Source organism: Manduca sexta, chromosome 25 (assembly GCF_014839805.1).
Source record: "Manduca sexta isolate Smith_Timp_Sample1 chromosome 25, JHU_Msex_v1.0, whole genome shotgun sequence".
Taxonomy (NCBI): Eukaryota; Metazoa; Arthropoda; class Insecta; order Lepidoptera; family Sphingidae; genus Manduca; species Manduca sexta.
Window position 1 is genome coordinate 13,543,935 of NC_051139.1, and position 17,503 is coordinate 13,561,437.

The 17,503-nt window shown below is 33.6% G+C and overlaps 1 protein-coding gene across 1 annotated transcript in view; it reads right to left on the reverse strand.

The window, feature by feature from the left end:
* LOC115441452 overlaps positions 1-17,503 on the reverse strand; it is a 192,241-nt gene that overhangs the window by 44,848 nt on the left and 129,890 nt on the right. The window contains 1 exon segment of the mRNA XM_037442834.1: positions 8,131-8,288. Coding sequence (XP_037298731.1) covers positions 8,131-8,288 — 158 coding nt within the window.

Sequence of the window (17,503 nt, forward strand, 5' to 3'; positions counted from 1 at the left end):
TATAATCAACACTTTTCCATATATGTACAAGATATTTCGCATTCATATTTTATTTTTATAACACTTTAATTTATCTATAAAATGAAACAAAACCTAAATTTATAAATTTAAAAAATTTGAATAAATTAGTGTTCATTTTAATAATCAAACTGTGATATAAAATAAAAGTTTTTCCTAATATGTTTTATAAAATATATTCTTTATAATTTATTACATTGTCGAGGTAAGGATGACAGATACCAAATATTGTAAGTCCAAAATTACGAATTTAAAAAATCTCAGTTTCACCCGCGCTGAAGTTTATTTAGGGCTGTAGGAACTAAAGCTATCTATTAGTGCAACAATATCAGAACCAATTCAATACTTTCAGAATTCATTTCAAATCTACAAAACCTGTTATAAAATTAATGTAGGTGTCTAAAAGTAAATTTAGATTATATTATTACACACGTTATGCAAACCGCCTACATAGTAATGCATTAGAGATTACAATCGCCCTAGTTACCCAGTACCCGATTGATATCGTTCGAACTGCCCACACGATTATGTACATATTAGCACGTGTCTTTTGTTTTGGAGTGATAACAATGCTCTTAATGAACAGATTATGAGATATAACACTTTGGAATAAAGGGTCTCTTAATAGTCTAAATTATAATTGTTTTAGGATAATTATGAGATATAATCGCGTGAAAGCTTAATAGAATATGCATAGTTATTTTGCGCTCACTTTTCATCCAATAATTTAAGATAAGCTAAGAGCTGATTCGGATAAAAAATCGAAACACAGGCTTTCTTTTGAATTATGTTAAGTAATTGAATCCAGGGGCCTTATTATATGTTATGTTAACATAACGTGCGGGATAGAGATCCCGCACGTTATGTTAACAGTGCGTAACAAGCACGGAACACAACGCGTCATGTTTAGGACTATAGAAATTTGGCTTACAGAATACCATTCCATGCACATTTCTCGAAGATAACATGATATGGCCGCGTTACGCGTTTACACTATCATACAGAATAAGGGCCCAGGAAAGATTGGTTTTATATATTATGGAAAATGTATAAAATCTATTTTAACTTGACAGAAAAATTATGGTTCGACAAAATTGTTACTAGGAAAGATATGAAACCAATCATATAGATTTTGGCAATCAACAACAGAACGTTATTATAATTAAACTATTTTTCGGATTTTATCGCGGTATTTATGTTTTAATTTTCTTCCGACGTTTCGAAGATTTTGCAGCCTTCATGGTCACGGGGCGGACTGAGGTGTTCTTCATCCGAAAAGTCAAAGTTACAATATCTCCCTAGTACCTACATTTTACAATTATACAATTTTGATTTTTAAATTTTTTAAGTTAACAGGCCAACAACTTTTTAATTTTAATGTCTAACATTCGCGTAAACATAAAAAAAATATTAAATAGAATATTATTTATGTTATGCTTAGTTTTTCATTTTATTTTTTGTTACATAATTTATTTTTATAAATAGTCATAGAATATAGTTGTTTATGTATTGTTAGTAGTTCCGCCAGTCGAATTGAGTGTAACCTGTAATGGCTGTGTGATTGAAATAAATAAATTATGTATAGCAAATCATAACCCAAAACGGATCCGTGTTTAGGATGCCGATAAATACAACACACGATTAATCGTTCCGTGTAAACAAACCTAAAATCGGTCGCATAACAGTTGTGCAACCGCGATTGTTATTGTTTATTGTGTTCTTATCGGTACGTCTAGTCTATACTTCGCGTCTACAATGGGCCGTTGTGGTAACCTTGGTTTTTGTGGAATTAAACCGCTGTAACATGTCCTTAATGAGGTTTGATCGTGAGGACGTTGGCTTATTGACGAGTTTTGAGGTTCGATGCACCAGACGTTTACTACCGATTTATTTATTTGAGTCTCGTAGTAACATCAGACTTTAGTATTACGTTTTGAAGGACAATAATTACTAAGGACATGACTCTTAAATCTGAGAAGCGCAGTGCATTGCCTTTTTTATTGCTTTGAATGACAAGACGAGCTTTCCATTCATCTGATGGTAAGCGATAAACAGTAGAAACACCACCCAACACCTTTAATTAGAAAGTATTGTTTGGTATTCCACTGCGCTCGCCATTCTAAGACATGAGATGTTAAGTCTTATTATGTGCAGTAGTTACACTGGCTACAATGTCCTTCAAACCGGAACACAACAGTGACACACACTGCTGCTTGGCAGCAGAAATAGACCTCGCGGAGGTACCTACCCAGGCGAACTCTGACATGTGAGAGACCTACAACCAGTAAAAATTGTTTATAAGTTGTTGCTATTGGAGTTCTAGATAGTGTTCAAACTGTCCATTTAGAGATTGGCCCGCAGCGCAGCGCATTACTATAATAAGTGGGACGCTTAAACGTTCTATCTGAACTAGATGCATATGCGGGAAAACATAAGTTTTTGTCTCGGAGATATTAGTCAGATGATATGCAGTTATCCTTACATATTATAAAACAAAGTCTCTCCGCCGCGTCTGTCTGTTTGAACGCGATATACTCAATCACTACTGAACAAAATTCTATTAAATTTGGTATGGATATAGTTTGAGACCCTGAAAAGGGGCATAGGCTATTTTAATCTGAGAAAATGTATAGCAGGGTTTTTATCCCGGAAAATTCATGCACTCGGGCGAAACCCAAATGTTAGTACATAACTAATGAATTACAAACATTAATATCAAACGTAACAATTCACACGAAACAATTTCAAAGCAACGGTTCGTTAAAAGTAACTACGATTTCCGCTAAATTAACTGAATAGCTAAGAGCTAGGCAAACGTAAACAAGTTTTTAACTCGCACGAATTAGTATGAAGTGTGAAATACCGTTTAAACAACTGTTGTTTTTGAACGTTTCAATTAATTTTTGCACACCACTGTCGTAGATTTATGGTGGCTTTAAAATTTGGGTTAACTGTTGAGAGAGACAAACTGGCCACATTAAAAATTTTGGTTCATTTTACATTCTTGAGGGTAGATGCTTAGCAAGTAAAGGTTGCGGATTCACATGGAAATTAATTAATAAACTATTTGTAGAGCACTTTAAAATGATGGACGAGATATGTTTGATAGTTAAAACAAATTAATAATCGAAATTAGGCCTTCTGAGATTGAAATAAAAGTTATCACGAGACTTATACTTCAAATCGATGCCAATTGATACGACATAATTAAAGACATACCCCCTTATTCATAGACGTTTTTTATCTAACGACCGAGTAAGGCTGTGATAACAAGTCTGTTTCTCAGTGCTGACGGCATGGCAGTCTTCGCAGTGCGTAGACGTAGGGCCGTTGTGATTGGCTAATATTGAAATACAACAATAATAACCAATCACAACGGCCCTATGTCTATTTCTCAGTGCCGTTGGGCACTGAGAAACAGGCTTGTTATCACAGCTTTACTCCGTCCTTAGATAAAAAACGTTTATGAATAAGGGGGTTAGATTATAAATACTGTAAATTCGATTAAATAAATTAAAATTAGTTCACTAATTATATCAAAATATAAACTAATTACAATACTAAAAGCGAGCAATAAAATGGACGAGCTGATAAACATGTTGTTAGACAAAGCATGTGAAAATGACCCCGAGCTAAGCGCGGGAGTATCTCGGGAGCGAACCAAACCATTTCCTATACGATAAATCCAATTAATTGAAATAAAATTAACTCTAAACCGACCATTCCCTATCAGACATTCTAGTACAAGGCCTAATAAGTGCTGTGGTCGATCTTTATTGTTTGCCGGATGTAAACTAATTAAAAGGACTAGTCGGGTGCTCTGATCTGATGGCGTGCGCAAGCGACACTTCCCTGTACAGATAGATAAAAAATGCGGTTCCGTGTTGCAAATGGATTTGATATTTATTTTATGAGCTGTAAAGTTTGGAGGTTTCGTCAAGGATGTATTTGTCTTTCATACAAACTTGATAATCGGTTTTTATGGCATTCGAAAGTAAATGAGCTGAAGACCCATCAGAATTACGTTTGTCGAAAAGGATTTGTTGTGTATGAGAAAAAAACGTAGTTCTCATTTGAAATACCTATCAAATCTGAGGCAGTTACAATTTAAAAAGCAATTCGAAATTTTAATTTATTTTATATGCAAATTAATAGATCTAAGCGCCGAGAAAATGTCTAACACTAGCAAAATCACTCATAAGAATAACCACAAGTTCACAACAAAAATCCAGCCATTAGCATCACAAATGTCCACCATCCTTTCACGTCTCGATGATCTAAGGCGTGCGACAGACTTCCGTGCCATTATGCGATACGACGCGACTTCGCGCGAGATCGCATCGCCACGCGCCCTCATTGTCTGATCCCAGGACATGCGAGCCGGAGAACTTTCTTGTAATTATGCAAGATTCGACAGATGGTGGGGAAGATTGGGCTTTAGCTATTCTCTAGTGATTACTGGCTCGGAGTGTTTTAGATGAAGCTGGTTGGAATGTTGCTGGTTATTTAAATATTTAAGTCATTGTGAAAATATATAGGATTTATTTACTGACATTATATTGTTTTATTGCGGTGTACCAAATGCCTTAAATGTATAATTTGATACTTGGTTTGGACTGCAATTTGTTGTAAGCGCCAAAAAACTCATAGTAATTTAATTTTATTTTTCAAGTTACTTATGAATCGTAAAAATTATAACTCTATGAAAATTTATAATTCAATATAACTTTCAAATGTAGAGATATTTAAAAAAAATCTTCGGTAAAATTTGGCTTTTGTCGCTTATAAATTGTTTTTGCCCGACACGGGTATCGAACCCAAAACCTCAGTTCGCCAGTTGTACCGTAAACGACGCCACTGAGGTCGTCTCATAGAATATACTCGTAGGCAATACTAACTTTGTTGTAATAATGGTTTTAACCAACAAAATATTATTACTTCCGGACATACTAAATCACGACCGAAACTAACAAAGACGTTAGCTTATTCCATTTTTTGCTATAGTTTGTTAGTTAAGATACGAATTAGGATTTTCTATCTTGTATAAATTCGGATGCAGAATTCACCAAGAAGGGTGAAAAGAGAGTGAATTCAAGTATTTATCGAGTAGGGAGGCGGAGGGTCTGTCAATATCATACTACGGGGAGGCACTAGCAAAATTTATGAAGGCGAACTATTTGATTGAATCATCATCATCATTTCAGCCGGGAATGGTTCACTGCTGGACGTAGGCCTCTCCCACTGAGTGCCATAGGGAACGGTTCTGGGCCGCCCTCTACAATCGGACTGCGGTGACCCTCACCAGGACGTCGGAGATTTGATTGAATATGATAAAAATATTATAACACACAAATTAAAACTCTACTCGGGTGATGTAAGGGGGAGATTGCCATCTCCGCATGCCCTGGATCCGCGCCTGTACTATAACTTCGGCCTGTCATTTCCGGTATATAACCTACTTAGATTCGGTCACGACGTTGCAAGATAAAATGAAGTGTGCTGCGTAACAATGATTTACATCTACTAATTAGAGCAAGTTTTGGCAATCGTGACAGTGGTGGCCATAAAAATTGGTTAATGCAAGCTGCTATATTTTATGGCTTATGTATCTTTATTTTAAATGTGTTCCTACCCTTAAAGCTTTACTTTTAAAAAAAGAAGGATTTAATAGTCAGGTAAGATAAAGTTATATTTCTATTATCCATTTTACTATCTATTGGTATATTATTATTTACAGCTCTTCAGCATCATATTATTACTTTTTAAATCGAAAGATAATATAATATATAGTAATAACATCTATCTCCAACTATCAGCTCTTACTCACTCCAAGGTACAACTACACAATGTAGGCGCTACGCATTTAAAAAATGATTTCCTTTCGAAAATGCTTTCATTAATACGAAACTACATTATCTTTGAACCATACCAATTATTATTCCAAGGACAGATGTAACAGAGCAAAGACGCAAGCAAAGCTAAGTTTATTCAAAGGTCATCTCAATCAACAACCGCACAATATTTACAAACAGTACCGCTTACCAAGCTTAGGAAATGCACAACCGATGTGCGCACGCGATCTTATATTCCCAAGATAACTTTCACTATCACACGTTCTGAGTGCACGATAAAAATATTATTTGCTATTAAAACCAGGTGAAACCACAGTTACGGTAACCTTGGTCGCGGCACGGTTCGCTGGTCGTGTGTCTTTGTTACTAATACACGGTTTGTTGATAAAAAAATATGCTATTTAAGCTCGGAGTGGGTCTAGTGAAGTTCTAAATTTGCTTGACCGGTTTTTTTGGCTTTATTGGTAATTAGCTTAGAAAAAATCAAAAGTTGATGTTTTACGTTTTTAGGTTAAAAAAGAACATAGTTTATAATATTAGACATGGCATCTACTACGGAGTCCTTGAAAGCAAAATTTCTAATTCTATATCTCCGAAATCAGAAGGAAGTAATAACACGTGGTTAACATAAATTCCTCTGACATTCTCCATTTTCGGAATAAGGTCAACAACAATGACAGACAATTAAACAAAGAAATAATTAAAGTCAAATCGATAAGGCAAATGTATCACGACTTGCAGGTAATATGTTTGACCCAGAAGATATTGCCCAACAACGTGCTTATAAATTATGAGGCAATTATAACATACAGTAGTAACAAATCTTATTAAGAATGAAATAGAGTCTAATTTAATCAGGAATTATTTATGTTTCATGAGGTATTTCGGTTCAGAAAAACATGTATGTTTGTTAAAGAAAAATATGTCATTTATATAAAATTTGGTTTACGTATCATAGTTTGCAGTCTCCTTTTAAACAAAATTCTTTTCTCGTGTTTGGAGACCTCGCTCTACCAAATAAATTATTATAATTAAAAACAAAGTGATACTATTCATTTTGAAAATTTACAAAAAGTAATAACAAGAACAATCAAAGAATCAAGATCATATTATGTGATGAAACTATAAAAAAATACAGTTTCATAACATGTGAATCAAGAATTTTGATGGTCTTTCATAGAAATTGTAATTTCTGGGTAATAAAGCATTAGTTAAATACATTATTACCTTCAAACATTAATTATATTAAGTAAAGTCCATCACACATTCCTTCGAAAATGATTTTCGCTTCTTAAAACATCGATATCTTATTATTTATAACATTAAATTAATATCTGTGTTGATTTTTTGCTTAAGGCCCATATTGTAAGTAATCCTAGAAACAGTTAAAGGACTTCAACTTCACTGATGAACTCCATTCAGAGGTTCCATTTGAATTAAATTACATTCTGGAAAACCTTAATCAGATGCCTCCTAATTTAGATACTGTAAGCTAATTTCATACAGAAATGGAAATTTAAGATGAAATACCACTTACAATGCAAACAAAACCAAAAGAACATACTAGTGTTGAGCAGTCACGTACGAATTAAAATAACCTAGTTATTACAGGTAATAAATGATAACAATTTAGGGTAGACGCGTGGCACAATAGTTATACAAAATGATCTCATGTTTCGACCAGCTTTGGTACAGCAATTCATTATATTTCTCAATTTCGTGACAAGTCAGCTTTTATAATTAAAACTCTGGGTGTGTTTGATTTAATGTCTGCATCTACTGCGCTTGCGCTCAAATTCTTAAAGTTTTTAATGTTACCACATTGAATAAAATTGCAGCCTGCAATTATGAATTGTTTAGTAGTTTCTAAGTGCATGCTTGGTCAAGTTTCAATCGATAATTCATGATATTATGGAATTTGGGTTGGTCCTCATTGACATTTTAATTTCTAATGATTCGTGATTAACTTCATTGCCCTGACAACTTTTTGTGTCGTTCGTTATTATTAAGATATTTTGTTGCCATTATTTATATTGTCATTAATATTGTTACATTCGTTATTAAATTATTAGATCTGACGGGTCAAGGCTTTATGTGTGATTATCAGATGTTATTTATTTTTCTTAGAAAACGACAGATGTCAGGAACACCATTTTAAGCCATACACATTATAATTCTATTAACTTTATGTAGATTCATATGAATTTTTATTTCGTAATTTTCGTCTATAAAACACTGTATTTCATTAACATAAACTCACCTCATGCCATCAAATCCGTCATCAGATCCGTTGATAGTGAGCACCGGCGCACGCGCATACGCTTTAGCGACACGTCTGTTCTTTTCAAACACAATCACCTTCGCCCATATTTCGTCATCGATTTGTGTCCATTTGTCCAGCACTTCCTGTATGTGTTCCTGTTGACAAAAAAAATATAAATTAGCAAAAGTTATAATATATTTTGTAAGGAAACGTGTCAATATTTGACACGCTGTAAGAATAGTCCAAATATAATAGACGTTGTGAACTTTGGTAGTCGCCACAATAATGCCAGTCGGACTTATTAAATGCAAAAGGGAAACCTCGACTAAGGAGTTGATGGCATCAGCCACCCGTGTTCACCACAATAAGGACGGTGTTTTATTTCTTTTGTACAATTTATTTATGATTAATATGAAAACGCATACAACATCGTTTCGGCCAAGAGCTACTGAGTACTGACGTTAGTGTTTTAATATCGGAACAATAATAATATGATCACATACGAGTTTAACCAACAATTTACTTGTCTCGTCTTTTATAAGAAAAGGATAGCGCGTAGTGGTAAAATAATATCAAGCGATATTCTGGTACAGTCGTAAGCAATTTTTGCTAAGCTTTTTATTCACGTGTATCAAGAATTTATAATTACAAAAATCGTGCCGGATTAAAACTTGGTGGACGCTAACCTTTATCAGTGACGACTTTAACTCTACAGAGTTTTAAGCCTTTTAAGCCCTTGAGGCACTACTGGGAACTACAACCCGTCAAGTGGAGCCATAAGAACGCTTCACGCTTTAATTTAAATTGACACAGCATTTACATTTATAACAATATTTTAAACAGAAATCGCTTGGGTATTTCGCTCAGTATGTATTTACAATGAACTTTAAATGTTTTTTAAGGTTTTTTAATTTGCAATTAGCCTTGGCATCTTGATTTTTTTATTATATGACATGTTTGACTTTATAATCGAAAATCTTTTAATATTAAAATAAAACTATGTTACGGATTTTACCGCCGTTCTTTATACTACAATTTTCACCCGAAGTTTCGAAGACTACAGCCTTCACGGGAGGGCGACTCAAAATAATATCTCTTAAAACAAGACATTATTATATTCATGTTAAAACTACCAACGAAGTAGTACTATTACTGTACATTTTAAATTAAGTAGTTGTCGTCCCAACAAATGCTAATTGGTCACAGTTAACTCCAAATTTGTGGACAGTAGCTACAAACTATATTCCTAGTCTCAGTGACCCTGAAGCGCTGGTTAATCCACGAGTACACTGCATACTAATCGCAGCGAATTGTGTCACGTTCAGATGACATCGTAGTCTCTGCAACACTGTCACGCTCTAGTAACATAGTCGGTTCTTGTTACATGTACCTTTGCTATTAATTTATTGGTGTAGAGTACAGGATTGTTTATATTTATTACTAGCTTTTGCTCGGGGCTCTGCGGTGTGAAAAAGTTTTTCCGGGATACAAGTTATGCTACATATTTTTCCTGGATAAAATGGGTCTATATTTTAAGTTAGACCTCCAATAATAATAAGGTGAAAATTTAATTCAATTCCTTGCAGTAGTTCTTGCCGTATACGTCTACAAACATTCAGCCAGATAGACATACGAAAATTCTAAAAAGTGTTGTTTTAAATTTTGCTCTATTAAAGACTTCCATAATTAATTTTCCATCAATATTTATAATTTACAGAGTGTCTGTTACAATTTTATATGTAAATATTATTTTAAGATGATCTGTGAAGGTTCTAAAAGTAGGGCTTTCCTAATTCATATTACTTTCAATGAAGATTATGATTCCTTTAGTATTTGGGTGATCATAGCAGTGGGAATCTTAGCCCCTATATTGTCCTAAGCTGATAACTAATTTTTATTTTATTAATTATACTTTATATACAAACTAAAAGGCGAAATTAATGCCGAACGTATTTTTTATCAGTTAACCTATAGGTGATGCAGACTAAAGAAGGTAGGTGTACAAAACTAGAGAAGGTTTTACAGCAAATCATGTCAGATAGAATATTTGTATTTAAATTTTTAGCCAATTAATCGTATTTTACATCTACTTATAATTGATCGATCTAGTGTAATATCAATTGAAAAGACAAACACCTATTGTAAGCAACAGTGTTTGAACAATGAGCTGATTTTATCACACATTTTTCCTCGTAATGCAGTTAGCGGTACACAGTGGGTCTAGAAACCTCATTAAACTTAGGCCAGCTACTACTAAATAAAATCTAGTAACACTTTTTTTTTAAATTAAGATAGAAACTAGCAAAAACATGTACAGCCCTAACATTTCAAAATCAATTATGGTTAATAACAAACCAGGTTTTTAGTTCACGGCAACCAAAATTCAAAACCTCAAGATGTTAACCATAACTGAAATAGACACCACAACTATTGAAAGTGTTTCGAATTACTAAAAGTTATGCATGTCAATATAAAACGCGATAGACCGATCATTGCGTATCAAAGAAAATGTATCCTTATGAATGAAGTCGTTACGTTCAATTTCGAAAAATACTACGTTGCGAAGACCAGTAATTTGAGCGGGCATCGGCCTGTGTAAACGCACCTCTGTTTTTGCTCGCACGTAACAATAAACTGCGTTTGCTACCAAAATGCTGGCTCTAAATAGACCGTTACTTTTGGCAAAAAATTTTGAAACGATTCTGGCAATCGCGCCGACCATTATAGGGTTGCCACGAATAAGTTTGTATATATATAATAAATAATAATAATATCTGCCCTGTATTTACTGTCCCACTGCTGGGCACGGGCCTCGTCAACTGAGAGAGATTAGGCCTTGGGATTGCGGATTGGTAGAATTAACGCAACCTCAAAATTCCCATAGAAAAATTCTCAGATATGCAGGTTTCCTCACGATGTTTTCCTTCACCGTTTAAGCAAACGATAATTCAAAACGAATACACACATAATATTTAGAAAAGTCAGAGATGTGTGCCTTTGGAATTTGAACCTGCGGACATTCGTCTCGGCAGTCTGTTCCACACCCAACTAGACTATTGCCGCTCTGTAAGTTTGTATAGTATAAGTTGTATAAGTAAATGTGACTTATGACACTTGCATGTTACGGAGGATGTAAATGAATTCTAAGAAGTCGAATAATTTTCTCACAATGTTACATCATTATGGTAATTTTTGACATTGCCTTTTTATATTCATAACATAATTAACAGTAATGAAAAATAAATGGTGAATTAATTTGAATATTACATTCCCACAACAACCATAAACAGTTTATAAAAAAAAATTATGTTTCTTTTTACACAAAGTGAATACAAAAAATCCTTGAAATTATAATACATCATTTTTGACAACCCTACCACATAACAACGCGAAATAAGCAACAGTTGTCGGTTTTAAGTTTTTTTCACGTTGCGTAATAATTAGATATTAGTGTACAATACGTTTTAATTTTCTTTCCGCTTGTTGATGCGGTGCCGAGTTAACTTTCGGTTTTACTCAATAAAAGAGAATTTGATTACAGTTATTTTCGTGTAATTTGTCTGAACCACGTCTTGAACTGTGTGAATGATTGACTTTCAATTTTTATTTGATTGGCTAAGGTCCATATATCTTTTATTGCGTCGAAAGGAATTTTATTTATTGAATTTGTATTGATGTTTCAATTTTTATTTTTTAAGGTCGCGTCAAAATAGAATGTGTATGTATTGAGTCATTCTACGTCAGTTTAATACAGCCTTTGCTTGGTTTACTGTTGCGATAAAAGTATGCTACAGAAATGCTCCTTTGAGTTTTTATATTAAAGTACATCGTAAAGTGATTATGAATTAAATTAAATGAACACAAAAAAAATATATATATTCAGAGGCTACTTTATTCACAGAATATTGGCACGTCTTCTATTAGTATTAGTTCATTATAAAAATATTATAAAAATAACTGTGTACAAAGAAATAATGAACCACTCAATACATTCGCATGACATTTAAAATTCAATATATTATTACTCAATATTTGTTCACGGAGTCTGATCGATTTATCATTTGTTCCCATTATAAGATGGGGATGACGTAGCACAACAAGCAACAAGTAAGCAATTCCACGTCATTTTTTAGCAAATGACTATTGCGAGATGGAAAGTGATTTATAATATTTGAACACAAAGTAAACGCTGAGTATAATGGGCGCCTCTCGCTTCATTAGCGTATCTCAGCTTCAATCCTTAATCAGAATTCATCTTAGTCGGTGCCACCATTAGACACTTGGAATAGGCGACCTTTTTGATAAATACCTCGACATTATGCTGAGTAGGAACGTTGTACCACGATGTGATTGCTCGTTGATTGCGTTTGCTGATTTATTTGCGAATTCGTTTTAGATGCTTTTTTTATTTGCGATTAGTGTCTGCATGTTGGAAATTGCTTTGAGTGTTAGAAATGAAATGAATTATTAAAATAGGTTCGAGTATTACAATGTCTGAGTGCATTCTTTTATTCGATAGTGCTTCTATAGTGACAAATTTAATAATGTTTTGCGTTTATATACGATTGTAAAGTGATGTTAAATTGTTAAGTATTTGCACTAAAACATACCTATAAATACTTAAACCAAAATATTTTTATACTATTTGTTTTTTTTATACCTTAATCAAATATTACGTTTAGTTAAAAAACATAAATGCTATTATCACGCAATTGACAATCAATGACTGGCATAAACACAAAAGAATATAGACTGTCTGGGTGTGATACATAATCTAGTGCATTGTTGGTTCGGGGACGCCATTTGCCCTGAATAGGGCTCGTTAGTGTCGCACTTTTGCACTTATTTTTCGAAGTCATGCATAATCATTGGAAATACATGTGCCATATCTGAAATTGTATCTCTGTACTGTAATTATTCTAATGACTCGACATTATGAGATATGTTTGGAATTTAAATTGCGAATTACTGCACATATTATTCCAAAAGTATTGGTAAAATAAACACATAAATTCACCACCAAAAATTTTTTTAGTAGTCGTTTAAAAATGGAATTAAAATAATACGTATCTCTGTATATATAATCAACTGTGTGTAATGTTAATAAAAGTAGTTCGAGTTCGTGTCGCTAGATGTCGATATTTTGAAATATATATAACTTCAAATATAAAATTATATGATTTCAATTCCTAGGGATTAACGCCTTTTCTTTCAATTAAATAGTTATTTTTACTAACATTGATATGTGCCCACTTTATCGTACTTATTAAAAAAAATCACATAATAAACAGCATATTTTATGCTAACGCAGCCTAAGATGTAGCCACTCCTATTGCTGTGATAATTAAATAAACTTTATGCTTAAATTTACACACCTTAAAATTACGTCACTTATGTTAAAGCGGAGTCGTGTGAAAACCAATTGTCATCAATTTAATCGTACTTATTGTTGTAAACTATCCAATGAGCATTAATTTTTTTTACTTATAATTTTATTTTAATGTAAATAACATTGCTCGAATTTAGTAAAAATATAAAGCTCATATTGGCTTTTTTTAAGTATTTTATCCAGAATACATAAGAAGAGTTTTCTAAAAACACACATAAAAAGTTTAAAGTTTCTGTCGTTTTGTTTACGACGATATTTCAATGATATTATCAAGCCACTCTATATTAATCAAATTATATTGAATATTTTTTGTTTACATAACCAAACAATAGCAAACAAACAGAAGTGTGAATCGTTATGTTGATCAAGGTTGACCACACCACTCGCCTTATTCGATCGCTTTGACGAGCTTGGACTACTTTTGACTAGAAAACACATTGAAAACTTATCCTTCATTGGCAGTACTTTGTGATTTTATCATGTGTTTTTGTTGTTTGGTGGTACCATCGAGCTAGTAATTCGTTGGCTTCATAAGCCAGGTAGATCTAGAACTCTACATTTAAAAATAGACAAGAGATTCTGTTTTTGCGCAGTCTAAACAACTAAGTCGGCTTTTAATGTACACACATACTTGAAAGATAAATCAGATTACCTACAGAATATATTACACTTCAACAAAAACCAGTGCAGACTTGATTAACTAGATTAAATTGAGGAAGAAGAAGTGGGGAGAAGGGGGTAACCGCAGCCGACCTTGCGAATCACAAACAATATACATTTACGATCGACTGCTAATTTTATTCCCCTCGCGGACGTTGACCGCTTTTTTACATACTAAAGACATCAACGACGTACCATATATGGATTCGTTTTGTCTAATTAGTGCGATTCTAAACAAGCTTTTTTAAGAGTTAATTGCATTCGTAAAGTCTTTTTGAGCGTTATCTCGAAATGAATGGAGACATTGCCTTTTCGTACGTTTGAATGTCGAAAGCAGATTGCGTCGAGCGATAAAGGACCAAATGTAAGAGTTCTGAGGAACTGTTGCTTAATTTTTGCAATCTCTGTCTCGGGTTACGCAGCTTTTTGAGGAATTTTATATTTTATATGATCATAAATTATGCATATTTTGAGCCTGTTTTTATGTTTTGAAACTTTAACGAAACAAATGTAAGGAATACCTGTCCTAATACTTTTGTGTTCAGTATTTAATTAAAGTTAAACAAAAAAATCATAAAATTTATACTAACATATTATTAAAATTAAATAAGGTACAACAGCTGATATATCAGAAACAAAGACAACGCGGGATAATATTATCGATGCAATCGTTATGCCCACACACTAACTGTGAACTGCAGTTTCAGGAAGCGAGTCTGGCGGGGTTTTCCGGTAATGATGATAACTATCTAGGTAATATAGAGTACTTTACCCCCAAAAATTTACATTACAGACATAAATAAGGTAAATTCGATCCAAATACAATGTAACAAAGTCGATATTTGTCGCAGATTCAAACTAATTAGAAAATACTCAATTCACACTTTAGCTCGCCGTTCGTCTGATGGTAAGCGATACGTTCGACTATAAACAACAGAACGACCATCCAACACCTTGAATTACAAAGTATTGTTTGGTATTCCACTGCGCTTGCCATCCTGAGACATGAGATGTTAAGTCTTAATATGTCCAGTAGTTACCCTGGCTATTCTTTTTTGGCTGGGTTTCCTTTAAACCGTAACACATCAGTGCTACACACTGCTTAGCGGCAGAAATAGACATTGCGGGAGTACCTACCCAGGCGGACTCTCACGTATGAAAGACCTACCATCAGTCGAAATGGAAACAATTAGCAAACGCATAAAAAATTAAGCAACCTCATAATAGAATTATCGAGACACATACAACGCGTGCTTCGGACCATATACGTGCAATTGCGAATAGCATTATTAACGCCGGACGAAGGCCGAAAGTAAACACTACTAAGAATAAATATTTCACACTCCGTAAAATAGATTGCATTCCGTTGAATAAAAAATATCCGGTTACAAAATATAATTGGAATATTGTTTAATTGTTTTTTCATTTGAAATTTGTAATTGTTGATTTATGTCTGAGTTTGAACTAGTCAAAAATTGGAGCGCTTTATAAAGTTAAGTTCGATATTTATGGAATAATTGCTTTCTATTAGTATCTAGAAGTGACAAAATTAAGTATTTTTCCTAATGATTTTTTATGTTTACGCGCCTGTTAGACATTTAATTAAAACTATTATTCCAGATTTTTTCATTGTTTAGAAAATGAATCTGACTGTTCAGATGACTAACACCCCAGACCCCATGACTGTGACCATGAAGGCTGCAGTCTTCGAAACGTCGGGATAAAATTATATTATATAAAACCACGATAAAATGCGTAAAAAATGTATTATTATAATGTTCTTTTTTAATTAATGACTAGAATTATATGATGTCATTCCTAAACAACCTTACAAGCTTATATTACTGCAGAGTTGGTACACAATAGCTACACACTAAACCACGCAAAACCTTCATTAAACACTTCCATTCAACCGTTTTTATTAACATCAGTTTTATTAAAACCATCCTGAAAAAGTGAATTCCGCATTCCAAAAATTCCAGTGTATTCTGATCTCTCGCACACAGATAATAGAGTGCTTCGCGATATTGATCTACATACGGTAACAGTACAGCGGCCTTGCAGGGTCATGTTTCCTTCTGCATTCTTTAATAGACTGGTCCAGCGAGCCTCGCGTGATCCTTTTAATATACTGCACGCCGCAGTTACAGTTACCTTCATCAACCTAATGTTTCTTAATAAAAATTACGCAAGAAACTTGTTTATTTAATGTACCGGGATTCCCCAAGGAGTTTTGTTTTACGTTAAATGAGTATAGGGTTATAGAATGAGTCTCCAGCGCAGATGTTTCATGTTTACAAGAGAATTATGATTTCACTATCGACTTTATTGCACTTGTATATAGTGTAGATTTAATTTATTTCACAATTAAATCTATGTGATGTATTATATGAAACAAACTTTTTTTTTTATCCGGGCACGAGAAAAATAACCCTGATGGTAAGTGGAGTGAAATCCAATAAAATTTCGACTGACGAGGGATTACACTTCGGCAGTCGACACACTCATGCTAGTCTGTTGGAACCGGATATACACGGGCTGATCCCAGAACACACTAACGTGAGTCACTATGGCGGGTTTCAACACCTTATGTACATACGTTACTCGCTATTCGGGTAGATATTAAATATATCCGCCCACCAGCAATTTTTATTTTATATTCTATGGTCTAGATACAATGTAATAAACAGAAACTGGATACAACTTATTGCACATTCCACGTTTTGACTAGCATCTCAATTTCCGCGTGGATAATCACATGATCGCGTATTCTTATACACAATTATATTTCAACTGATTATTGCGTTGTCACATTAATTTCGGTATATTGTTATGCCTCCATTCCCTGCGTCAATATCTCAAGTGTAACAAAATTATTTTTGGCAGCATCTCTCGGATTCCTTCGCATCGTTTACCATTAATAATGCACAGATAATAAATCTCATTTTACCCACGTATCTTGGAACCGTTTCGTTTTTTATTCTATTTCGGTAAATTTTTCGCCTTGAGTTTTTCTCGTGTTACTTAAGGACACTTTGGGTTAAGAGCTCAGGATTATTTTGAGATTTTTAAAAGGAATTTTATGAAGGTGAATTTTGATTTGATTAGATGGTTGGGGTCGGGCAATTTTGAGTTCGAAATTGAAAGTGGTTTATGATAATATAGTACTTAACTAAAACCTGGCAGTATAACGAATATAAACTCGATGAATGAGTACCATGGTAACAAATAAATTAGAAATAATATATGAATTATACAAATTCTTGTAACGCATAGCTGAGCCTATAAGAGCAGTTTTTATGAATAAAACATCTTGTGACA